The following is a 27,962-nucleotide window of genomic DNA, read 5'->3' as shown; positions in this document are numbered from 1 at the left end:
TTACTCGTTTGTTTTCAAGTAATTTTTTTCCTTTGTTATAAAGTATTTTCGTTGAAAGTATGGGAAGCGGTTCAAAAAATATTTAAAATCTTTTTTATTTGCTTTGCGACAAAAGCAAACTATATTTGACTTCTTTTTGCAATTTTATATAATAAATCTATTTTGCAAATATTTTCATATTTAATTTAGCGGTCTCTGCTCTTATTTTATTATACTATTGGCAATTTGTTAAAAATACCATTTCAGTGATTTAAACAACGACAAAATGACCAAATCCTCAACGAACTATAGTGCAAAAGTGCAATGTCATTGGTATATTCCACGAAGTTCATAGGGTCTTTGACAAAAATGTCATTAATGATGCGATTTGATTCATGTTAATTTATTCCGCCACCAATTCATTCATCTTTTGCTTATTAAATCAGCTTGTTTAGTATATGTGGTTAATTTTGTTTTAATAATATTTTGTAAATATTCACATCAATTTAGATTTTATTTGTTTTCATTGAATTTATTAGCTTTGTTTCGCTGTCAAATCGATGTTTTTATATGCAAAATTTATGATTTATGTTAGTTTCCAGAAAATTGTTGCATTTTATCTTTTTCACTCAGTGTTTGTTGAGGTCAACGGGGATTAGTTGTTTTAATTGAAACCAATTTAAAATTATATATTAAAATTTGTAATATAGAAACTAAAGGGCGCCGTAAACGGTTTTTCGCTGTTTTGAATTTCTGGAAAAGTTCAAACTGTTTTTAATACTAAAACAACTTCTTGTGACAGAATTATTATGTTTGCAATAAAAAATATTTTTTTTTCCAAAATCACAGTCCATTTCGTTTATATCAAGCATTTATGTATATACACTTTTCTTCAATAATACACATTTTGAGGTTTCAGTACACCAAGAAAAAAGTGCCTTCGGAACTAAAGGAAAAAATGCTCATCAATTTAGTTTAGCCAATTTATTTCCATTAATTTAAATTTTTGTTTAAAATAATAAAATTTACTTGCTTCAGTAAAAAAATCCTAAACTTAAAGCAGTTAGAAACAGTTCATTAACTAGAAAAAGCATGGAATTTTACTAATAATGTTTTCTTCGCTGGGTATAAGAATTTACTACTGAACAAGAAAATTCTATTCACTGACAACAAAGCATTCGTAAAAACAAACAAAATATGAACTAAAACCAAGTTTCCTCAAATTTAGTAAAATTTCGTACAAAATGATAATTCTGGCTTCCTTTATTATAGAAAGCTTATCATACATACGAATAACACTTGGCATAGAAAAATACTTTAGTTCATTCGTACTAAGAAGTATTCAATCCTTTCAAAACTTAAGGAAACATACATGGAAAGGAAATTTTCCTATATCTCTTTGTCTACCTTTAATCGATACTTGCCATCGGCTAATACTTCAATATTAGATATTTGAATAACATTAGTTAATAAATAAGTGTCTTGTGGCTAAAATTTGGGAAAATCGAGCGAAGCACATATATGGGAGCTATATCTACATCTGAATCGATTTGGATGAAATTTTCCACAGAAGGTTACCTTGTGCTAAATTTGATCGGTATGATCGGTTAATAAATGAAGTCGAAAATTAATAAATGATGGTCAAAATAAGGTTATTAGGGGACATTTTTCAAAATTGGGCGCAACATATATATGGGAGGTACATCTAAATCTGAACCGATATTTGAACGGATGATATTTTGCAGGTTTGGTTGGTACCACAGAAAGTTACTTTGTGCTAAATTTCAATAACATCGGTTTATAAATAAGGCTATTATGACCACATTTTGGAAAATCGGGCAATGCATATATATGGGAGCTACATCTAAATCTGAACCGATTTCCATGATTTTGGGTGCTTATAGTTAGTACTATAGAATATTAGAGTAGGCCAACTTTAAGTATGATCGGTTTATAATTTGGAAAAATCGGGCGATACATATATATGGGAGCTATAGCTAAATCTGAACCGATTTCGATGATTATAGAAGATTAGGTTTGGCAAGCTTTGAGTAAGATCGGTTTATAAATAAGAGTTTTATGGCCAAATTTGGCAAAATCGGTTAAACATGTATATGGGAGCTATATCTAAATCTGAACCGATTTCAATGATTTTTTTGCACGTATAGTATGTGCTATAAAAAAATTGATTTGGCCAACATTGAGTCAGATCGGTTGATAAATAAGGGACTTGTGGCTGAATTTGAAAAAATCGGGCAATGCATATCAAAATCGGAACCGATTTCGATGAAATTTGGCACACACACGCACAGAAAAAACCATGTTTGGACATGGTTGCCGCATCCATTTAATGCTTATTTAGAGTATGTAATTGTTCCGAAAACCATGTATTTTGTCTTTGTAAAAATAATTTTCGAGCGGAGAAAAATATATGTTGGCAATAAGCATTTAAATGGTTCTCAAATGCCGCAAACATGTTCTATTATTTAAATGATAGAATTTGAGACCATTATATGGTCAGGAAAATCATGTACCTGACCATTCAATTTTTTATACCCTCCATCATAGGATGGGGGTATATTAACTTTGTCATTCCGTTTGTAACACATCGAAATATTGCTCTAAGACCCCATAAAGTATATATATTCTGGGTCGTGGTGAAATTCTGAGTCGATCTAAGCATGTCCGTCCGTCCGTCTGTTGAAATCACGCTAACTTCCGAACGAAACAAGCTATCGACTTGAAACTTGGCACAAGTAGTTGTTATCGACGTAGGTCGGATGGTATTGAAAATGGGCCATATCGGTCCACTTTTACGTATAGCCCCCATATAAAGGGACCCTCAGATTTGGCTTGTGGAGCCTCTAACAGAAGCATATTTCATCCGATCCGGCTGAAATTTGGTATATGGTGTTGGTATATGGTCTCTAACAACCATGCAAAAATTGGTCCATATCAGTCAATAATTATATATAGCCCCCATATAAACCGATCCCAAGATTTGGCTTGCGGAGCCTAAAAGAGAAGCAAATTTCATCCGATCCGGCTAAAATTTGGTACATGGTGTTGGTATATGGTCTCTAACAACCATGCAAAAATTGGTTCACATCGGTCCATAATTATATATAGCCCCCATATAAACCGATCCCCAGATTTGGCTTGCGGAGCCTCAAAGAGAAGAAAATTTCATCCGATCCGGCTGAAATTTGGTACATGATGTTGGTATATGGTCTCTAACAACCATGCAAAAATTGGTCCATATCGGTCCTTAATTATATATAGCCCCCATATAAACCGATCTTTTGCTTATTAAATCAGCTTGTTTAGTATATGTGGTTAATTTTGTTTTAATAATATTTTGTAAATATTCACATCAATTTAGATTTTATTTGTTTTCATTGAATTTATTAGCTTTGTTTCGCTGTCAAATCGATGTTTTTATATGCAAAATTTATGATTTATGTTAGTTTCCAGAAAATTGTTGCATTTTATCTTTTTCACTCAGTGTTTGTTGAGGTCAACGGGGATTAGTTGTTTTAATTGAAACCAATTTAAAATTATATATTAAAATTTGTAATATAGAAACTAAAGGGCGCCGTAAACGGTTTTTCGCTGTTTTGAATTTCTGGAAAAGTTCAAACTGTTTTTAATACTAAAACAACTTCTTGTGACAGAATTATTATGTTTGCAATAAAAAATATTTTTTTTTCCAAAATCACAGTCCATTTCGTTTATATCAAGCATTTATGTATATACACTTTTCTTCAATAATACACATTTTGAGGTTTCAGTACACCAAGAAAAAAGTGCCTTCGGAACTAAAGGAAAAAATGCTCATCAATTTAGTTTAGCCAATTTATTTCCATTAATTTAAATTTTTGTTTAAAATAATAAAATTTACTTGCTTCAGTAAAAAAATCCTAAACTTAAAGCAGTTAGAAACAGTTCATTAACTAGAAAAAGCATGGAATTTTACTAATAATGTTTTCTTCGCTGGGTATAAGAATTTACTACTGAACAAGAAAATTCTATTCACTGACAACAAAGCATTCGTAAAAACAAACAAAATATGAACTAAAACCAAGTTTCCTCAAATTTAGTAAAATTTCGTACAAAATGATAATTCTGGCTTCCTTTATTATAGAAAGCTTATCATACATACGAATAACACTTGGCATAGAAAAATACTTTAGTTCATTCGTACTAAGAAGTATTCAATCCTTTCAAAACTTAAGGAAACATACATGGAAAGGAAATTTTCCTATATCTCTTTGTCTACCTTTAATCGATACTTGCCATCGGCTAATACTTCAATATTAGATATTTGAATAACATTAGTTAATAAATAAGTGTCTTGTGGCTAAAATTTGGGAAAATCGAGCGAAGCACATATATGGGAGCTATATCTACATCTGAATCGATTTGGATGAAATTTTCCACAGAAGGTTACCTTGTGCTAAATTTGATCGGTATGATCGGTTAATAAATGAAGTCGAAAATTAATAAATGATGGTCAAAATAAGGTTATTAGGGGACATTTTTCAAAATTGGGCGCAACATATATATGGGAGGTACATCTAAATCTGAACCGATATTTGAACGGATGATATTTTGCAGGTTTGGTTGGTACCACAGAAAGTTACTTTGTGCTAAATTTCAATAACATCGGTTTATAAATAAGGCTATTATGACCACATTTTGGAAAATCGGGCAATGCATATATATGGGAGCTACATCTAAATCTGAACCGATTTCCATGATTTTGGGTGCTTATAGTTAGTACTATAGAATATTAGAGTAGGCCAACTTTAAGTATGATCGGTTTATAATTTGGAAAAATCGGGCGATACATATATATGGGAGCTATAGCTAAATCTGAACCGATTTCGATGATTATAGAAGATTAGGTTTGGCAAGCTTTGAGTAAGATCGGTTTATAAATAAGAGTTTTATGGCCAAATTTGGCAAAATCGGTTAAACATGTATATGGGAGCTATATCTAAATCTGAACCGATTTCAATGATTTTTTTGCACGTATAGTATGTGCTATAAAAAAATTGATTTGGCCAACATTGAGTCAGATCGGTTGATAAATAAGGGACTTGTGGCTGAATTTGAAAAAATCGGGCAATGCATATCAAAATCGGAACCGATTTCGATGAAATTTGGCACACACACGCACAGAAAAAACCATGTTTGGACATGGTTGCCGCATCCATTTAATGCTTATTTAGAGTATGTAATTGTTCCGAAAACCATGTATTTTGTCTTTGTAAAAATAATTTTCGAGCGGAGAAAAATATATGTTGGCAATAAGCATTTAAATGGTTCTCAAATGCCGCAAACATGTTCTATTATTTAAATGATAGAATTTGAGACCATTATATGGTCAGGAAAATCATGTACCTGACCATTCAATTTTTTATACCCTCCATCATAGGATGGGGGTATATTAACTTTGTCATTCCGTTTGTAACACATCGAAATATTGCTCTAAGACCCCATAAAGTATATATATTCTGGGTCGTGGTGAAATTCTGAGTCGATCTAAGCATGTCCGTCCGTCCGTCTGTTGAAATCACGCTAACTTCCGAACGAAACAAGCTATCGACTTGAAACTTGGCACAAGTAGTTGTTATCGACGTAGGTCGGATGGTATTGAAAATGGGCCATATCGGTCCACTTTTACGTATAGCCCCCATATAAAGGGACCCTCAGATTTGGCTTGTGGAGCCTCTAACAGAAGCATATTTCATCCGATCCGGCTGAAATTTGGTATATGGTGTTGGTATATGGTCTCTAACAACCATGCAAAAATTGGTCCATATCAGTCAATAATTATATATAGCCCCCATATAAACCGATCCCAAGATTTGGCTTGCGGAGCCTAAAAGAGAAGCAAATTTCATCCGATCCGGCTAAAATTTGGTACATGGTGTTGGTATATGGTCTCTAACAACCATGCAAAAATTGGTTCACATCGGTCCATAATTATATATAGCCCCCATATAAACCGATCCCCAGATTTGGCTTGCGGAGCCTCAAAGAGAAGAAAATTTCATCCGATCCGGCTGAAATTTGGTACATGATGTTGGTATATGGTCTCTAACAACCATGCAAAAATTGGTCCATATCGGTCCTTAATTATATATAGCCCCCATATAAACCGATCCCCAGATTTGGGTTGCGGAGCCTCAAAGAGAAGCAAATTTCATCCGATCCGCCTGAAATGTGGTACATGATATTGGTATATGGTCTCTAACAACCATGCAAAAATTGGTCCACATCGGTTCATAATTATATATAGCCCCCATATAAACCGATCCCCAGATTTGGCTTGCGAAGTCTCCAAGAGAAGCAAATTTCATCCAATCCAGTTGTAATTTGTAACATGGTGTTAGTATATGATCTTTAACAACCGTGCCAGAATTGGTCCATATCGGTCCATAATTATATATGGCCCCCATATAAAACATTCTCCAGATTTGACCTCCGGAGCCTCTTGGAGGAGAAAAATTCATCCGATCCGGTTCAAATTAGGCACGTGGTGTTAGTATATGGTCGCTAACAACCATACCAATATTGGTCCAATCACACAAAAATTGGTCCATATCGGTTCATAATCATGGTTGCCACTAGAGCCAAAAATAATCTACCAAAATTTTATTCCTATAGAAAATTTTGTCAAAATTTTATTTCTATGGAAAATTTTGTCAAAATTTTATTTCTAGAGAAAATTTTGTTAAAATTTTATTCGGTTCATAATAAAATTTTCATCATTGTCAAAATTTTATTTCTATAGAAAATTTTGTCAAAATTTTATTTCTATAGAAAATTTTGTGCAAATTTTATTCGGTTCATAATCATGGTTGCCACTCGAGCCAAAAATAATCTACCAAGGTTTTATTTCTATAGAAAATTTTGTCAAAAGTTTATTTCTATAGAAAATTTTGTTAAAATTTTATTTCTGTAGAAATTTTTGTCAAAATTTTCTTTCTATAGAAAATTTTGTCAAAATTTTTATTTCTATAGAAAATTTTGTTAAAATTCTATTTCTGTAGAAAATGTTGTCAAAATTTTATTTCTATAGAAAATTTTGTGCAAATTTTATTCGGTTCATAATCATGGTTGCCACTCGAGCCAAAAATAATCTACCAAGGTTTTATTTCTATAGAAAATTTTGTCAAAAGTTTATTTCTATAGAAAATTTTGTTAAAATTTTGTTTCTGTAGAAATTTTTGTCAAAATTTTCTTTCTATAGAAAATTTTGTCAAAATTTTTATTTCTATAGAAAATTTTGTTAAAATTCTATTTCTGTAGAAAATTTTGTCAAAATTTTATGTCTTCTTTGTCAAACTGAATTATATACGTGTTGGATCGATCTTTTTTGATTTAATATATACCACGTATGGACTTACATACAATTTAGAAGATGGTGTTAGGAGGTTTTAAGATACCTTGCCATCGGCAAACGTTACCGCAACTTAAGTAATTCGATTGTGGATGGCAGTGTTTAAATGAAGTTTCTACGCAATCCATGATGGAGGGTACAAAAGCTTCGGCCTGGCCGAACTTACGGCCGTATATACTTGTTTTTTACTTTTTTGCAGAGAAAAAAGTATTTTTATAGTATACGTATAGACATGTCTAGAACCATTACATGGCCATAAAGACCATGTACATTGTTTTCGTACCATTTAATTTTTTAATTTTTTTGCAGCGACAGTCGTGTGTTGATTGTTTCTTGGAATGAACGGAGAATACGGAATTATTGTGTTTTGTGTTAATTTATTTATTCAGAAATGGCACGTGGTTTTATGTGAATACAAAAAAAGAAATTGTAATTGAAAAAAATGTACCTGGTTTTTGTTCTGCATTTTGATATATGGTATAATTTATTTTTATTTGCAGTTACATGATGTCTGCGTTTGTACATTTGATGGGCACGAAGTAAATATGGAATGATTACTTATTGTTGAAATTGAACCAAACTAGAGTGTGTAAAAATATGTGATGTTTGTGTGCACGACATTATAAATACAAATAAACAATGAATTAGTTTATAAATAAATAAAAACAAATAAACAAAGTTGATTTTGTGTTTTCTTTTCTCAAGTGGCGTCCTTTTTTCGACGACGAAAAAAGTTTTTTCATAAAAATCAAAAGATTTTAGGTTGTGACCATGTTCTTTTAACTAGAAGAAAAACATTTTTGACGAATAATATAACATTTTAGATCGTGACCATTGTCTTTTAATGGAAACAAAATTCTTTTTATCAATATAATAACATTTTAGATGAGGATAATTATATTTTTCGTAGAACCATGTTCACTGAGCCAACATGGTTGCAGGTTAAAATGTTACATGGTCGCCGCAAAAATAGCTGCTATCATATTATTTTGCTCTTCGAATATGATTGTGACAATCATGTTCCTTCTCTGCGTGCATAAAGGGCAGTCAATTGGATTTCTTTGTTATAAATGTAACGCCGTTCGGTTAGTAACTGAGCGCAATCTGACCCCATTTATCGAAATCGGGCGATGTATATATGGGAGCTATATCTAAATTTGATCTTATTTTTTTTCAATAGTGTTCGTCCTTGTGCCAAAAAAGCCCCACATACCAAATTTCATCAAAATCGGTTAATAATTGCGACCGGAATCCAGCGAACAACAAATACATGGACGGACGGACGGACACCAAGGGCTAGATCGACTCAGGAGGTGATTCTGAGTCGATCGGTATATATTTTAATGGGTCTAAAATCAATATTTTTGGTAAGCACATTTTTTGGCAGATCAAAGTTATTATACTCTGACCACTACACGCAAAGAAAAAAACGTTTGGAAAACGTGTACCGAAAACGTTTTTCTTTTGCTAGAGTTTTTGAATTGCTTCGAAAATTTTAAACTTTTATCAACAAAAAAAATTCGTTTGTTACAAAATTTTTATTTTTTCAATAAAAAAAGTTATTTTTGAAACAACAACACAGTCCATTTCGTTTATATCAAACACTGTTCTTTTCTGACTTTAGGTCTTTAATAAGACACATTTTACAGTTCAAAATTTAATATAGTGCAATGTAATGTTGAACATTTTTTCGGAATCTTCCGAACATATCTGGAATATATGTAAAAACAAGTATGTACGGCCGTAAGTTCGGCCAGGCCGAAGCTTATGTACCCTCCACCATGGATTGCGTAGAAACTTCTTTGATATGGACCAATTTTTGCATGGTTGTTAGACACCATATACTAACACCATGTACCAAATTTCAGCCGGATCGGATGGAATTTGCTTCTCTTAGAGCAATCGCAAGCCAAATTGGGGGGTCCGTTTATATGGGGGCTATACGTAAAAGTGGACCGATATGGCCCATTTGCAATACCATCCGACCTACATCAATAACAACTACTTGTGCCAAGTTTCAAGTCGATAGCTTGTTTCGTTCGGAAGTTAGCGTGATTTCAACAGACGGACGGACGGACGGACATGCTCAGATCGACTCAGAATTTCACCACGACCCAGAATATATATACTTTATGGGGTCTTAGAGCAATATTTCGATGTGTTACAAACGGAATGACAAAGTTAATATACCCCCATCCTAAACCCAGAAAAAACTGACCCCTTCTTTAAGTTAAAATGAACTCATTGTGAAGAAAGTTGAACTTCGTATAGCGCCAAAGACATTTTTATTTGTTTGAACGATGTGATTTTCGTAGAAATTAGGAATAATGCATTCCATATATTAGTTAACATTTTCCTATATTTATATACCACTATACTACAGAATGAAAAAATTTAACTAATTTGAATTCATATATGGAATGATTTTATTGAAATTTTTTCATTCATTTCGACAAATCTTACACATTTGTGGTAAAATTTTTACTTCATAATTAGAACTGCTTACCTTCGTTTTTAAATACAATTTTATTTATTTCTATTAGCAATTTTATCTTCAATAAAAGACATGTATTAATATATTGAATATATTTATTAAGAATCAACAGCATCGAATCTCTTTGAAATATTAGTTTATTATTCCACTATTTCCAATTTCCGTGTGATATTATCAACTGTAAAACGCACTTTTTCTTCTTCTTGTACTTTTCACTTTTAATAAGTTGCTGCCTAACGATTTTGTCCTCCTTTTACAATTTCAATACCTACAAATATAAAAAATCATAAAACATTTTTGTTGCAAAAGGTTAGCGTCACTGAATATTACCTGATAATTGAAGATTCCAAAATGAAGACAAATGAAAGGGTTGTTATTCTGCTGGTGTTTTCTTTCTTTATACACTATCACGAACATTGATAGATTTATTTAAAAAAAAACGAAAATTTTTCTCACTAATTTAAAATAACAAATATTTTATATATTTTATTTGTTATTTATTATATTATTTTACCATATTATTTTTTAACAATCTCTCCGTAAACCAAAACAACGCGATTCCAACTAAAAAAACAACCGACGCGCAAATATATCGATTACACCCACGCGCAAACACATCGATTACGATGACAGGTATCGATTACAGGTAGACAATAGAAATTTAGGAAAATTTCCTATATTCTAACAAGTGTGTTTCCTTAAGTTTTGAAAGGATTGCATACTTCTTAGTACGAATGAACTAAAATATTTTTCTATGCCAAGTGTTGTTCGTATGTATGAAAAACTTTCTATTATAAAGGAAGTCGCAATTATCATTTTATAAGAAATTTTACTAATTTTGAGGAAACTTGGTTTTAGTTCGGTTTTTGTTTATTTTTACGAATGCTTTGTTATCGGTGAATAAAATTTTCTTTTTCAGTAGTAAATTCTTATACCCAGCGAAGAAAATAGTATGAGTAAAATTCCATGCCTTATTCTAGTTAATGAACTATTCCTAACTGCTTACAGTTTAGGATTTTTTTACTGAAACGAGTAAATTTTATTATATTTTCACAAAAATTTACCTTAATGGAAATAAAATGGATAAACTATATTGATGAAAATTTTTTCCTTTAGTTTCGAAGGCACTTTTTTCTGGGTGAATGTTTTCCTTGAGTTAGTCTTTATGAAATTGTTTTTACATCCTGGAAAAGAATAAACCAAATACACTTCCTTACAGCGAAAAGCAAATGAGAAACGAACTTTGTTTGTCTAAAATTTCGTTTGGGAGGAAAGAATTATTTTTTTTGCGTGTACTATTAACGATGCTCACAATTCTACACTGAAAAAAAACAGTAAACCCACCAGGAAGAAAAATTTTGATTAATTTTAGAAAAATTTAACTAATCAGTATTACTAACGTTGACATCACGCCGATATCACAAAAATAAGTAAATATTTTTCGACGAATTCGAGAAAATTTATTAGACGTAATTAATTTTTTTCAGTTTTTGAAGAAAAATTTGTAGTTTAAAGGAAAAAAATTGGAATTCAAATTTGCAAGAATGTCTTTAGTGACATACGAAGTTCACCACGGAGCCACCGTGGTGCAATGGTTAGCATGTCCACCTTGCATACACAAGGTCGTGGGTTCGATTCCTGCTATGACCGAACACCAAAAAGTTTTTCAGCGGTGGATTATCCCACCTCAGTAATGCTGGTGACATTTCTGAGGGTTTCAAAGCTTCTCTAAGTGGTTTCACTGGAATGTGGAACGCCGTTCGGACTCGGCTATAAAAAGGAGGCCCCTTGTCATTGAGCTTAACATGGAATCGAGCAGCACTCAGTGATAAGAGAGAAGTTCACCACTGTGGTATCGCAATGGACTGAATAGTCTATGTGAGCCTGATACATCGGGCTGCCACATAACCTAACCTAACCTAAGTTCAAGATGGGTGCATTATTGGTAAAATTTACAAATTTTAAGAAATTCTGAACTATTTTGTGGGAGACAAAAACAAAAATATTTTAGAAAACATGATTCCTGAAGTATTCCAAAATATTTAATAACAATAAAAAACAAAATCATTTTAAAAATGGGGAGTCTCAACAGGATTCAAACCCGGCCTTCAAGATACGATTTTGATGACTTGTATTAATAAAAGATATCACTTTTGGTCTATACAGGTAAGTTATTATTTGAAATCTTCGGTAATACTGCAAATAGTACTCGTAAGTTCAGAGAGAAGAAAAAGACAAGAAGACGAAACTGTGAAGCGAAACTGCGTCATTAGGTGGCAGTCATGAGGAAAATTTCTCTAATATCATGCAGTTCTTGTCGGCGCTTCTCTCAAATATCGGCGTCAGCCAGTTCAGTTCTCTGCCGGCTTTACGAAACGTAGGAAAATAGGATTTATAACTTACTTTGCAGTAACAAATGTCCTTTTATATAAATCTTTTCATTCTATTAAATATTTTTGGCAGACAATTTGAAATTATAACTGCCGATGCCTTTATAAAGAATTTGTCTAAACAGCGCTTCGACCGAAACGTCGGTAATACCAAAGCTGCGGGCATTGTGCGACATCTATTCGGTTGACATTTGTTATATTTGCAGAAGAGCGCTTTTCGTTCTCATGTGTTTTTATTCTATCTGGTAAGTTTTAGGTTACTGGTAATCCTGGATGTATCATTTGTGGTTACTCTGTTTTTGCTGGGATATAACGAAGTCCATTAATATTGATAATAATATTCTAAAGATGTAGATGTATTTGTTTAAATTTATTTGCTTAAACAATGATATGAGGATGAACAAAGTAAGAGATTCTAAAATGCTAAATGCTATTGTAGCTTAAACAACAAATCACAGATTTTCTACTCAGATTTCCTTAAATACTATTTGCAATATTGGAAGCCCTTCTATACAATATTCCAAATGGTTGTTCTAAATTTAAAATATCTTCATAAGTACCATCACCAAGGTGATGATGATGACCACCACGTTTAAAACGTTTTGTAACCTTAAGTGTACGATTCTGATTTCTTTGGCTTCTATGTGGAGCAACTGTACGGCGTCTGCGAACAAATTGAGTGGGCAAATTCGTATAGGTCGAAAATCTTGGGCTTGGTTCAGTTCTATAAAAGGGAACAGGACCTACAGGTGCATACTGAGGAATCACCATACTCTCTTGGGGAAGATAGTTTTTGGTTTGAGAACTCGGTGTACTATGCAAAGGTGTTACCTTGGCATATTTATGTTCCTCACTTCCACCGAAGACTTTCACTAAATATCGCCCATACACTTTGGTGTACATATGTCCCGTCTGACCATTCAAGTGGGGAGGTTGGTGCGAATATTGATGGACATTTTGCAGATCGTTATCACCTTCTAGTTTTTGAACGGTTAGTACAAGTTTTGGTTTTACATCGCCATTATTATAAATGTGGGGCGTATTACTCCCTGTGACAGTGATCGCGTCTGTTAGTCCCAGAAGTGCCAAGATACAAAAGAAGAACTAAAATAAAAAACAATGACAGTGGCTACAATAATCTTTTACCTTGAATATAGCTTTACCTTCATTTGGACACTCTATTGTTTTGAGAGCACACCAAGCACAGACCAGTCTTTAGTTAATTTTATTTACAAGACGAAATATGACTGAAGTGTGATGAAGTTTGGCATATTGGTTATATATGCTTTTGACACGACCTAATTTCCAATTTTCAAAGTCAATGCAGTGGGAGTAACACAAATCACTAACCAAACATGGAATCGATGCATTTCTATTGGATGGTGGATACAAATGAGCTCGTGACGATATTCGTTGGTCTTTTTATTAGGCAAAATATTGATAAACATCTTTGTCTGCGAGAGAAAAATTTTGTATATGATATTTGCTAAAAGTGACTTTGTTTCGCTTTATTATTTTGATGGCTTCATTCGTGTATCTTATATTGTATAAAAACATTATAAAAAAACTTTATTTACTAGAAAAAGAAATACATTTTAACCCTTAAATGCACACTGTATCTTTTAAGATACAACCAGAACTACAACCAACGCTATTTCTAAAAATATTTCTTTCCGGAAAGTTTTTAGTACTTCTGAGTAATCTGCAGTCAAAATTGAAAATCAAATTTTAATCAAAAATTCAAAAAACTGCAGATTGGAAGTTAAATAATATTTACCATAAATAAGAGTAATGTTGGTAAAAAAAACTCTGTAGTGTAAAAATATCTCCATTCTCTATTATCTACTACAATCAAATTGTTTATTTGTAAATAAAAACTTAGTTCAATGCGCACTGTACTTTTTAAGATATCAACACTATTTTTTAAAAAAAAAAAAACACATAATTTTTTTTTTTGAAAAAAATGTGGTATGCAGATGCTATTTTTTTACCATTTTGCATATTATATTTTTTTCGGAGGAATCGGTGATCTTGTGCATTTAAGGGTAAACTACACAGCTATATATGTTCGGCCGAATGTTCGCCCAGGCCGAATCTTATGTACCCGTAAAAAATGTCCATAAAAAATTCTACTACAGACTGGAGTTTCGGTGACAGTTTTCGTAGGCGAGGTAGAATTTTATTTCTTAACATTGCCTTCTCAATTGTAAGTTAGTCCATATGGAGTCTATGTTAGATAAAACAAGTATATACGGCCGTAAGTTCGGCCAGGCCGAAGCTTATGTACCCTCCACCATGGATTGCGTAGAAACTTCTACTGAAGACTGTCATCCACAATCGAATTACCTGGGTTGCGGTAACACTTGCCGATGGCAAGGTATCTTAAAACTTCCTAACACCGTAATATATACCACATAGTCCATACACACAGAGAATAGATTAGTTGGAATTCGGTTGAATTTACGAATATTCTGTATTTAGAAATAAATGAAAGTTGATTATACCAATTTTCTGTACTTACATGCATTTGGTCATACCTGTAACCATTAGTTGAGATTTTTAACAGATTTTCTGTCGTGCTACAAGATAATTGGTTGTGGTAACCGAACCTACCTCATTTGATTAATTTTGATTCAAATTGGTTGATACGACCAACCGTAAGGAAAATTCTCAACTATCATTCAGCAGTTACCACTTTCATATAGTATTCACAACCGAATAACATTTCGAATTTTTAAATGTCATTTGTATTAATGAAAATAAGTTGAAGAATTTTTTGTATTATTTGAAACTTTAAAACAAACAAAAAATGGCAAAAAAAATATCGATATTATCTGTTATTTGTGATCGTAACAGAGCAAGAATGGTCTGTGAAGAGGATGTGGGCAAGAAATTCAAAACAATGGTTTGTATTGGAAATATTTTTTTAGAGAACTCAACTCATTGTGCCGCACTTCTAGCATGTATAAAACATAAATTTGGAGGTTGAGGTTCAGCTTGGATCCAGAACTTTGTAAGAGGTAAAATCGACTCTCCCAAGCAGATCGGTTTTACTTCTGGTCCCGTGCAATTTGGGTGATCAGTGCTCTTGTCCCTGAAGAAGATAATTCGAGAGACCGGTGTATATGAGAACAATATCAAACCTATACCAATATAAACCAAATTTTTCCAATTTTAGGAAAAAACAAATTAACTCTAGTTTACCAATTTCAACAAAGTCTGATAAAAATGTCGGTTTCGAGAAACACAAGAAGTCAGAGCGGGAAATGGGGCTATACCAAAAACTGGACCAATGCACTCCAAATTCCATACACATATTTGTGGGACCCAAAATATCTAAGATTCAATTTGCTCGAATAGAAATTGCGATGTCTCGATGCTAAAGAACCCAACTCAGATCGTCACTTTATATGGTGCTATATTAAAACCATCTTCAAATTTGACCTGCATGCAGACAAAAGACGAATTTGTGTAAAATTTCAGCACGGTAAATTCATTATTGAAAGCTATAGCGTCATTACAACAGACACACAGCCAGAAATACAGAAGGATATCGTCTTAGAATTTCTCCCTGATCAAGAAGAAATATAGGTTTATATAGTCGGAAATCGATATTTCGTTTGCGTTACAAGCGGAATGATAAATTTATTACAATGGAATGATGGTGAGTATTCAAGTAAGGCAAGTCTAAAGTCGGGCGGGTGGGTTATATTATATCCTGCACCATTCTGTAGATGTAAATACATATTCGAAACCATCTATGTACAAAATTTCCGAAGCGACACAATGACATCCGTCGTCATTGGGCGAAAGATATGTATTAAATCTAAATCTGATCCAATTTCGACCAAATTTAGCGTATCTAGCTATAAACCGGAGTAAAAGTTTGCCGTCAATATTTATACACACAGAAAACAGTTTGGTTGGGATTCCTGACAGTAACCGACTCGAACGGATCAGTCCCCTTTATAAGTCCTGCATGGTGTAGGGTACTTAGAATTCGGCTGAGCCGATCTTTCAGTCGTTTTTATTTGTTCAAATCGATTTATTAAACGATGGTTTTTTGTTTTTTTAGCAAAGATTTTTTGCCGGTTTGGATGATTTGATCAATTTATAACGAAGGATATATAAGCTGATTTACAACCAACTTAATTGCAAACAAAATTCAATTTTCATCTTTTGTTATGAAACGTTTTGTAGTTAGAACAGTTTGTACCACTATAAACATATTTAAATATAATAAAATATTTAAGTGGAAAGGAATTGCTTTTTAATTCGGTCATGACTATTATCAAGGTTGGGCAACACAACCGAATTATGAAGGTAGTCACAACCAATGTCGTCTCTGTGTACGTGGTATATATTAATCTAAAAAGGCCGATTAAATACGTATATAATTAAGTTTAAAGTTTCTATAGAAATAAAATTTTGACAACATTTTCTATAGAAGTAAAATTTGGAAAAAAATTTTCTACAGAAATAAAATTTGGAAAAAATTTTCTATAGAAATAAAATTTTGCCAAATTTTCTATAGAAATTAAATTTGGAAAAAATTTTCTATAGAAATTAAATTTTGACCAAATATTCTATAGAAATAAAATTTTGACAAAATATTCTATAGAAATGAAATTTTGACAAAATTTTCTATAGAAATAATATCTTGACAATGTTTTCTATAAAAATAAAATTTTGGTAGATTATTTTTGGCTCGAGTGGCAACCATGATTATGAACCGATATGGACCAATTTTTGTGTGATTGGGGATCGGCTATATATAATTATAGACCAATACGGACCAATTTTGGCATGGTTATTAGCGGCCTTATACTAACACCTCCAAGAGGCTCCGGAGATCAAATCTGGGGAACGGTTTATATGGGGGGCTATATATAATTATGGACCGATATGGACCAATTCTTGCGTGTTACTTAGAGACCACATTCTAACACCATGTTCCAAATTTCAACCGGATCGGATGAATTTTGCTTCTCCAAGAGGCTCCGGAGGACAAATCTGGGGATCGATTTATATGGGGGCTATATATAATTATGGACCGATATGATCCAATTCTTGCGTGGTTGTTAGAGACCATATATAACACCACGTACCAAATTTCAACCTGATCGGATGAATTTTGCTCGTCTAAGAGGCTCCGGAGGTCAAATATGGGGATCGGCTTATATGGGGGCTATATATAATTATGGACCGATATGGACCAATTTTGACATGATTGTTAGAGACAATATACTAACACTACGTACCAAATTTCAATCGGATCGGATGACTTTTGCTCCTCTAAGAGGCTCCAGAGGTCAAATCTGGGGATCGGTTTATATGGGGGCTATATATTATTATGGGCCAATTTTTGCATGGTCATTAGAGAACATATACCAACACCATGTACCAAATTTCAGCAGGATCGGATGAAATTTGGTTCTCTTAGAGGCTCCGCAAGCCAAATCGGGGGATTGGTTTATATGGGGGCTATATGTACTTATGGACCGATATGGACCAATTTCTGCATGGTTGTTAGAGACTATATACTAACACCATGTACCAAATTTCAGCCGGATCGGATGAAATTTGCTTCTCTTAGAGCAATCGCAAGCCAAATTTGGGGGTTCGTTTATATGGGGGCTATACGTTAAAGTGGACCGATATGGCCCATTTACAAAATACCATCCGACCTACATCAATAACAACTACTTGTGCCAAGTTTCAAGTCGATAGCTTGTTTCGTTCGGAAGTTAGCGTGATTTCAACAGACGGACGGACGGACATGCTCAGATCGACTCAGAATTTCACCACGACCCAGAATATATATACTTTATGGGGTCTTAGAGCAATATTTCGATGTGTTACAAACGGAATGACAAAGTTAATATACCCCCATCCTATGGTGGAGGGTATAAAAAGTCAGATTAAGGACCAATATGGATCAATTTTTGCACGGTTGTGCGAAGGCATATACGGATATTACGTACAAAATTTCAACGGGATCGTAAGAAATTTGCTAGGAGGCACCGGACTTCAAATCTGGGCATCGGTTTATGTGGGAGTTACATATATAATTATGGACTTATATGGACCAATTTTTGCAAAGCTTGTGCAAGGCATATACTAAGATCGTGTACCAAATTTCAAAGGGAAGAAATTTGCTCCTCCTAGAGGAACCGAAATTCAAATCTGGGCATCGGTTTATGTGGGGGTTATATAATTATGGACCGATATGGACCAATTTTTTTGCAAAGTTCTTGCAAGGCATATACTAACATCGCGTACCAAGAGAAATTTTGATCTTACAAGAGGCTCCGTAAGTGAAATCTGGGAGTTTATATAAGGGTGCTTCACTTAAAAGTGGTCCGATATGGTGCATTTGCAGTATCATCCGACCTACATCAATAAAAACTACGTGTACAAAGTGTCAAGTCGATAGCTTCTTTCGTTTAGAAGCATTGGCGGAGCTAGGAAATTTCACCTAGCCAATGCACTTAAATTTTTAAGCTAATACTTTTGAATTTTTCCGAGTCAAAGAAGAAGAGAATTGATGCAGGGATACAATTATGACGCATTTTAATTTGAGTTTTGAATACATGAATACAGGAGACTAATTTGAATTTACAAGTTTTTTTCCTTAGCCCAACAAATTTTGTTTTCATGGGAAGATACCCATTTTCACTCGAATCATTTAACTCTAAGGATATTTTTGCCGGGTACCTAATTTTTAGACAATAATGTGGGAATAATTAAAGTAGAAAGAAAAGGAGAAAGGCAAAATCATTTTTTGGAGTTGAATCCGCGACCGAGGCACTGCGACATATGGGAAATAGGATTGCCATATCTAGACCCAAAGAAAAAAACTCCCCTTTCTTATAAAGTATTTGCTTTTAAAGAAAATATATCCGAATTAATGATAATTGACTCTTAACTGTTCTATTTGTTTTTAATGTCTGAAAGTTTGTTCCTCAGAAAAGAGTTTTGTTTATTGATTTATTATTTCGGTTTGAGGTTCCTTAAAAAATCCTTTTACGAGTTTTGTTCAATTGTAAAATTTATTTTTCCAATATTTCAACTAACATTGTCAGTCTTCGACGGGGAATTAAAATTTAAACACATAAACAAAAAGGAGAAAAAGAGAAAGTTTTCGTCCGTTCCTAAAGAAAATTAATTGACAATTAACAATTAGAAAAGGTCATCAAGCCGAAATAAATACATAAATAAAATAAATAGATTATTACTTGAAAAGGGGATGATCCAAAGTACCAATGCAAAAGTTTATTTTCTTTAAAATAAATTAAATTAAATCAACTGAAATTTTTGTCCGTGTGTGATCCATAGAGGGGACTATGTAAGAGTCAGCGGCCGTATATAAATGTTTATTGTTGGGAAAGTTAACAGATATTCCTCAAACCGATTTTTTTCAAGCAAATATATTATATATTGAGTAGAGTAGAGCTGTGGATCAATCGTTATTCTGTTTTTGTCTCATCAGGTTTAGTTATTGAACAATTGAAGTTCATTGAGATATTTCCAATACCATTCTAACAATCTTTTGCATTGAAAGTTTTAACATTTTATTGTAAGGTTATAAACCGAATAGAGAGGATGATCTTCAAAAATAAATGCATTGTTTTAATGCCCAATGTTGAACTTGGAAAGAGATAAATATTGATCAAATCTCAAATATGAAATGAAATCCATAAAACTGAACATACCTTTTTTTGGAGGGGTATTGCTTCTTGGATTCTTCTAAGTTTGCTAGATTTATATAATGAAGCTTTTGTCGATACACGAACGACAGTTTTATATTGCAGTAACTGTGAAACGTATCGAATTTTTTATTACATCTTCCATACCAAGTCAAAGCCAATTGAAATGAAGGTAAATTAAAATGTCTATTTATATATACAAATATTTTTGAAAACACAATTGCTTCTGTACCATTTGTGAAGAAAAAAAATATATCATCATGCAGAATACAGACACGAAGCAATTTCTTGAGTTCAATATCAATAGCCATATGATATTCAGTCGCTTAGGTAATATAGATATATAGAGGTATGTACCTGATGAAGCACAGATATCTGGGATATAAGGTTTTTTAAACGTCTGTAAAGATGGTGCCGAATGACCAAAGACAATCGGTTCATTGTTTCCCATGGTCCGATATTCGGAATCGCAAATCGCTAGAATTAAGTTATCTTATAAAGAAAAAATTTGAGATACTATCGAAATTAGAGAACTGTTTTGCCAAATTTTATGTTTATATGTTTTAGGGCTAAAAAATATGGCCAAACAAAAATTTTGTGATTCTGAATATCGGTACATACCCCTGTATTTTTTTTGAGACTAAAATATGGGAAATAAAATATGTGGCATATTGGCGATATACAAATCTCCCGATGAGTGCTTGGCCACAGGAAGACCTTGTTGCGTTAACTTGCTTGTTATCAAATTGTTCCTGCCTTATCTCACTGTAGCTTTTTTTTTATACAATTCTTAGTTCCAGTCTTGCCTATAACTCTTATATTGTCCCTACAAATTCTAAAATATGTTATATAGATATATTTTATTTTGTTTTATTTTTAATGTATTGTAAACATGCATCATACCTTTTATTTTACTATAACCAGCCGCAAATTATGCTGCGTAAATAAATAAAAAATAAATAAATACTAAAATGCTGATAAATGCGAAGATTTCTAAATCCAAAAGGATAATTGTGAATCCTAATTGTAATGCTGAAAATGTAAAAGGGCGCCATTTCAAAAAAAAAAAAAAAAATAATAATAATAATAATAATAATTTTTTATTTGCCAAAAGGCTAATGGTGAATCCTAATTGTAATGCTGAAAATGTAAAAGGGCACCATTTCAAAAAAAAAAAAATAATTTTTTTTATTTGTTATTACAGATTATGGATTATATTATCAATCTTCTAATTGTAATACCATGTATATGCAACGCTAATTTTGCTGGAAAAGTCTCATCTGACAAAAGTTCTACTCAAAACACCAATGCACCTAAGCTTTCCTCAGATCAATCATCCGACGATAATGCGAAGATTATGAAAGTTCTTTATCAAACACCAGATATTCATTTCCAATCAGCCACGCAATATCATTCACAAAATCGAATAGTTGATAGCCCATATCACAGCTCTTCTCTCAGCTACGGTGAGCATATACGGATAGGTGGGTTTGGCTTTGGAGGCCCTTCTGAAACTCACAAATCACTGAGAATTTTTGACGGTTTCGGTAGCAGCGGTGGACTGTTTGATAGCTATGGTGTACCTATAATTGGTGATGGATATCATTGAAATTACCATTTGACATGGATTGATCTATATTTATTACTTTTTATTTTATTGTAATGTATGTTTAATATAATTTTATTCTAATTAAAGATGATTTCAAAATGTTGATGATTCGACTGTACCAACAACGATTTATTTCATGGTCATTACAAATGATAAACCAGCGAAAAATGATGAAAGTTCTTCCACAAACCTTACTTTTAAGATCCTCCATCCAATTTTTCCACATCCGATAAAGTTCTTTTGGACAAGTCGTGGGAAATTCCCATTTGGATCATTTTAAGCGAAAATTTCATTTTAAACAATTAAATGGCAAAAAAAATAGAAAATCAATGAAAATGAATATAACATTAAACATTTCGTTGCAATGATTGATTGAATAAACGTTGCATTTGGTAAATCGCCACATTGGGCCAAATGACCGAAATCTCACGCGTAAAATCAATTTTTGAACTTGTGAAAATTAAATATTTTGTGGTACTAAAAATTTGACAACACATTACCAAAAACAAATCCAAAATAGTAAAACAATATGGCAACCCGTTTGGCGGTTTCAGGCCGACGAAGTGGCAACTCTTTGTTATTGATTTTTTATACCCTCCACCATAGGATAACTTTGTCATTCCGTTTGTAACACATCGAAATAATGCTCTAAGACCCCATAAAGTATATATATTCTGGGTCGTGGTGAAATTCTGAGTCGATCTGAGCATGTCCGTCCGTCCGTCCGTCTGTTGAAATCACGCTAACTTCCGAACGAAACAAGCTATCGACTTGAAACTTGGCACAAGTAGTTGTTATTGATGTAGGTCGGATGGTATTGCAAATGGCTTGCGAGGCCTCTAAGAGAAGCAAATTTCATCCGATCCGGCTGAAATTTGGTACATGGTGTTAGCATATGGTCTTTAACAACCATGCAAAAATTGGTCCACATCGGTCCATAATTATATATAGCCCCCATATAAACCGATCACCGTGGTGCAATGGTTAGCATGCCCGACTTGCATACATAAGGTCGTGGGTTCGATTCCTGCTTCGACCGAACACCAAAAGTTTTTCAGCGGTGGATTACCCACCTCAGTAATGCTGGTGACATTTCTGAGGGTTTCAAAGCTTCTCTAAGTGGTTTCACTGCAATGTGGAAAGCCGTTCGGACTCGGATATAAAAAGGAGGTCCCTTGTCATTGAGCTTAACATGGAATCGGGCAGCACTCAGTGATAAGAGAGAAGTTCACCACTGTGGTATCACAATGGACTGAATAGTCTAAGTGAGCCTGATACATCGGGCTGCCACCTAACCTAACCTAACCTAAACCGATCACCAGATTTGACCTCCGGAGCCTCTTGGAAGACCAAAATTCATCTGATTCAGTTGAAATTTGGTACGTGGTGTTTATATATGGCCTCAACCTCCCATGCAAAAATTGGTCGAAATCGGTCCATAATTATATATAGGCCCCATATAAACCGATCCCCATATTTGACCTCCAGATCCCCTTGGAAGAGCAAAATTCTTCCCATTCGGTTGAAATTTGGTACGTGATGTTAGTATATGGTATCCAACAACCATTTATTAATTGGTTCCTATTAGCCCATAATTATATATAGCTCCCATATAAACCGATCGCCAGATTTGACCTCCGGTGCCTTTTGGAGAAGCAAAATTCATCCGATCTGCTTGAAATTTGGTACGTGGTGATCGTATATGATATTTAACAACCATGCCAAAAGTGGTCTATATCAGTCCATAATCATATATAGCCCCCATATAAACCGATCCCGAGATTTGGTTTTGGAGCCTCTTGGAGGAGTAAATTTCTTCCGAGTCAGTTGAAATTTGGTACATTGTGCTAGTATATGGCCATTAACAACCATGCCTAACTAGGTCCATATCGATTTATCTGAGGGCTATCCCCAGCGATCCCCAATCACACAAAAATTGGTCCATATCAAGTTCATAATTGTATATAGCCCCCATATAAGCGACCCCCATATTTGAATTCTGGCTCCCTACGTACCGTGCAAAAGTCCATATCGAATTCGTAATTATTTGTAGACTTACATACCTTTTTGTCTAATATATACCACGTGTGGACTAACTCACAATTTAGAAAACGATTTTAGATAACACAACCCAAGTAATTCGATTGTGTATAAAGTCTTTCGTAGAAGTTTCTGCGCAATCCATGGTGGAGGGTACATAAGATTCGGCCTAGCCGAACTTACGGCCGTTTATACTTGTTTTTGTCTAATATGTACCACGTATGCACTAACTTACAATTTAGAAGACGATGTTAGGAAGTTTTAATATACCTTGCCATGGGCAAGTATTATCACAACCCACGTAATTCGATTGTGGATGATAGTCATTAGTACACGGACAAAAAAGACTGTTTTTCATATGTTTGGGTGTAAAAATTATATGTTTGGAATCCAAATTTTTTAACACAATATTTTGAAGTGCAAGCATATAATGTTCATAAACTAGCATAACATGTTTGGGGCATATGTGTTAATATGTTAGAACATATTATGTTTGAGACATAAAATGTTTGTAAATATAATATGCTTAGATGCAAACATATATTCATTTGGAAATAGCCTATAAACATATATGTGTTTAGAAAGAGAGACCTAGAGAGTATGCTGCAAGTAAAATAATGGAAGTAACCAATTGACGCCTTAAAAATATATCCACAAAAAAATCATTCAATTTTTTTACTACCAGTGTATGCCCTAAGGTGAAATATAATATGTTTGAAAAATACAAAGAATATTTTGTTTGCACCAATTCTGAAAATATATATGCTTGAAGCAAAATGTGTTTGGGGTATATGTTACAGAAGCGATTTTTGTGAGGGTGTAGAAGTTTCTACGCAATCCATTTTATTATAAATTATACTATTATGTTTTATTATAAATTATACTATTATTTAGTACAAACATTTTATTTAAATTAGTATTGGGCACAAATGATGATTATAATTTAAGCAATTCACGATACGAATTGCCAACTATTAGCAATTGGCTTTCCATAACTATTCAGCAGACGTCGCTCATCGCTAAATGCTCCAAATGCCTTGAGGGATTTTAATGTTTCAATAGCATCTGCTACACTAGGATAATTTTCATCATCGGAGGCTTTGCTATTCGCTGGAACGATATGGATAGTTTTGATATACTCATTTGGATGTTTACGGATAATTTGAATAGTTTGATGGTTTTGAGGAACGGTTGTTTCTTGATTTATTGCAGTGGGATATGGTGCTGCAAAGTTTCTTCTATAGTTCTGCTCATTGACCTGATTTGTGAAATCTGAATTCACGGGCTCATGGATTATACGAAACCTATGAAGACAAGAATCAGCTTCTACGAACTCGACCAGAATACATAGAGCTATTGACATTATGACGATACATGTGCGAACTCTGAAAAACTATATATCCCATGGAAGAGAATTTTTTAATGTTTGTTTCTTTCAATATTGCGTTTTTTTGCATACCTTTGATTTGACCATCTTGTTTGTACTAAAATCCTAACATTCCGTGTTCACTTATTTCATGTGCTTAAGTAAATCTAAATTGGTTACAGACTTGAACTTTTATATTTTCCATTGATAAATCACATCAATTCCTTAATTCCATAGTGAGCTAAGTGGACTTCCATGTTTTAAAGAAGCACCGATTTTTCTAAACTGAAGATTTCAATGCGAATTTAAATCCAAGACTAACGGCCAATCGAAAATACACAAATGGTTGATTTCCGATTTAGCATACTGTGTCATGGAGGTAGTGCTATATATCAACATTTAGAAAACTGTCGAAACATATTGGCAAGACTAATGAAACTTTACGGTCAAATTAGTTTTGACATATAATGATGCGGGTATTCAGCATTGCATATTAATTTTGTGCAACGCACCTTTCACCTCAACAAATTGAATAGACACTTGGACAGTTTACATCAACAATTATTAATAATATGTTATCTTTGAGATAACTAACTAATAATCATCACTGAAGTGTATTCATAAAGCGTTTAATTTGATATCATACCAATGAGAGATATATAAAAAATTTATTTTCAACAAATCGAATTTTCAATAGGAGACAGACGCTGTCACTAATTCGCATGTTTTCATCTAATCTATTAAGATTGAAGCGTTAAATACAATTGAAAGGTGTTTATCCGTGGTCATTGTATGTTGGTTTATTTATGGGAAAGTAAATTAAAAATTTTAGACACAATCGTTGAATCGCTTATCATAAATTTGTTAAAATTTCGTTCCGGAGGAAAGTATTTTTTCTCTGGATGTACATCTATGGTTTTCTCCTCTCAGTTATGCTGCTGACATTTCTGAGAATTTTAAAATGTATCTAACCGTATGGATGCATACCCTAAGAAAAATCGCTTCTGTAACATATACCCCAAATGGTTACTTCCACTCTTTTAATTGCAGCATACTCTTCTAGGTCTCTATTTCTAAACACATATAACATAAACTGGTATAACAACTTTGGAACATTGATGTTAATATGTTAGAGTATATTATGTTTGGCGCATTACATTTTCTTAACTATAATATCTCTGGATGCAGACATAACAGGTTGGCTGATAAGTCCCCGGTCTAACAAAGAAAAACACATTTTTTTTTGTCAAAATCGTTTTTATTATTCAACATAGTTCCCTTCAAGAGCGATACAACGATTATAACGACCTTCCAATTTTTTGATACCATTTTGGTAGTATTCCTTCGGTTTTGCCTCAAAATAGGCCACAGTTTCTTCGATCACCTCTTCATTGCAGCCAAATTTTTTCCTTGCGAGCATCCTTTAGAGGTCTGAGGACAAGAAAAAGTCGCTGGGGCCAGATGCATTTTTGCCATCGTTCTCAATGACTTGTGGCACGGTGCGTTTTCTTGGTGGAACATCACTTTTTTCTTCTTCATATGGGACGTTTTGCCGCGATTTCGACCTTCAAACGCTCCAATAACGCCATATAATAGTCACTGTTGATGGTTTTTCCCTTCTCAAGATAATCGATACAAATTATTCCATGCGCATCCCAAAAAACAGAGGCCATTACCTTGCCAGCGGACTTTTGAGTCTTTCCACGCTTCGGAGACGGTTCACCGGTCGCTGTTCACTCAGCCAACTGTCGATTGGACTCAGGAATGTAGTGATGAAGCCATGTTTAATCCATTGTCACATATCGATGGAAAAACTCGGGTTATTACGAGTTAACAGCTGCAAATACCGCTCAGAATCATCAACACATTGTTGTTTTTAGTCAAATGTGAGCTCGCGCGGCATCCATTTTGCACAGAGCTTCCGCATATCCAAATATTGATGAATGATATGACCAACACGTTCCTTTGATATCTTTAAGGCCTCTGCTATCTCGATCAACTTCATTTTACGGTCATTCAAAATCATTTTGTGGATTTTTTTGATGTTTTCGTCGGTAACCACCTCTTTCGGGCGTCCACTGCGTTCATCGTCCTCCATGCTCATTTCACCACGCTTGAATTTTGCATACCAATCAATTATTGTTGATTTCCCTGGGGCAGAGTCCGGAAACTCATTATCAAGCCAAGTTTTTGCTTCCACCGTATTTTTCCCTTCAGAAAACAGTATTTTATTAAAACACGAAATTCCTTTTTTCCATTTTTTTCACAATAACAAAAGTTGCTTCACAAAAGACGCTCTATCTCACAAACTAATTGACTTACAGACGTCAAATTTTGACACGAATCATTTGAAGGTTGGTACTATATAAAAATAATATGCATTTAATACTAGCGACATCATCTATGTGTCAGACCGGGGACTTATCAGCCAACCTGTTAAATTAATTTAAAAATTTCATATAAACATATATACAGTGCTGTTCAAAGCATTTGCAACTAGCCCTACCATTAACTTAATTTAGGTATATCTCCAATAATAATAAGTTTATTGTTTAGCTTCCACTTACAAAATAATCTTTATGGAGTGGTATTTCCAAATTCTTATTGGGTAAATGAATGGGCTCTCTAGCACACTGCAATATTTTCTTCTTTAAGGGAATTATTTTTTGTATTCTTTACCTGAAATATTTATATGGACCTATAAGAGGATAAATTAAGCGTACAAAAAGGGCACTGAAGAAATATTGTTATAAAGCAAAATGTCGATGATTTTAAAGTTCGGGTATCACAAACATGAATTCCGGAAGATTAAAAATTCCACAAATCAAGTGCGTGTCGAGTTATAAACAGAGGATGCACCAAAACTGTGCACTTACACAGTCTCACACAAGTTTACATACGGTTAAAGAATTTATATTTTCATTAAATAATCGAATTTTAAAAAATATTCATATATATCCTTTC

General features: G+C 33.5%; 2 protein-coding genes across 2 annotated transcripts in view; both read right to left on the bottom strand.

Moving 5' to 3' along the window:
* Window positions 1-14,892, bottom strand: part of LOC142230949 (uncharacterized) — a 33,058-nt gene extending 18,166 nt beyond the window's left edge. The window contains exons 1-3 of the mRNA XM_075301565.1: window positions 14,888-14,892; window positions 13,421-13,487; window positions 12,789-13,378 (exon numbers count right to left, since the gene is read on the bottom strand). Coding sequence (XP_075157680.1) covers window positions 12,789-13,378; window positions 13,421-13,487; window positions 14,888-14,892 — 662 coding nt within the window. The remainder of the gene's footprint in view (window positions 1-12,788; window positions 13,379-13,420; window positions 13,488-14,887) is intronic.
* Window positions 14,893-24,509: 9,617 nt separating this feature from the next.
* Window positions 24,510-25,160, bottom strand: LOC142230081 (uncharacterized). The gene is made up of 2 exons (XM_075300709.1): window positions 25,092-25,160; window positions 24,510-25,025 (listed from the first exon to the last, which is right to left on the bottom strand). The coding sequence occupies exons 1-2, from the start codon at window positions 25,104-25,106 to the stop codon at window positions 24,585-24,587; spliced, it is 456 nt and encodes a 151-aa protein (XP_075156824.1). The 5' UTR covers window positions 25,107-25,160; the 3' UTR covers window positions 24,510-24,584.
* Window positions 25,161-27,962: the final 2,802 nt, after the last annotated feature.

Source organism: Haematobia irritans, chromosome 3, assembly GCF_050003625.1.
Source record: "Haematobia irritans isolate KBUSLIRL chromosome 3, ASM5000362v1, whole genome shotgun sequence".
NCBI classification, from domain to species: domain Eukaryota; kingdom Metazoa; phylum Arthropoda; class Insecta; order Diptera; family Muscidae; genus Haematobia; species Haematobia irritans.
The sequence above is the reverse complement of the archived record's forward strand: the minus strand, read 5'-3'. Positions and strand labels throughout refer to the sequence as shown.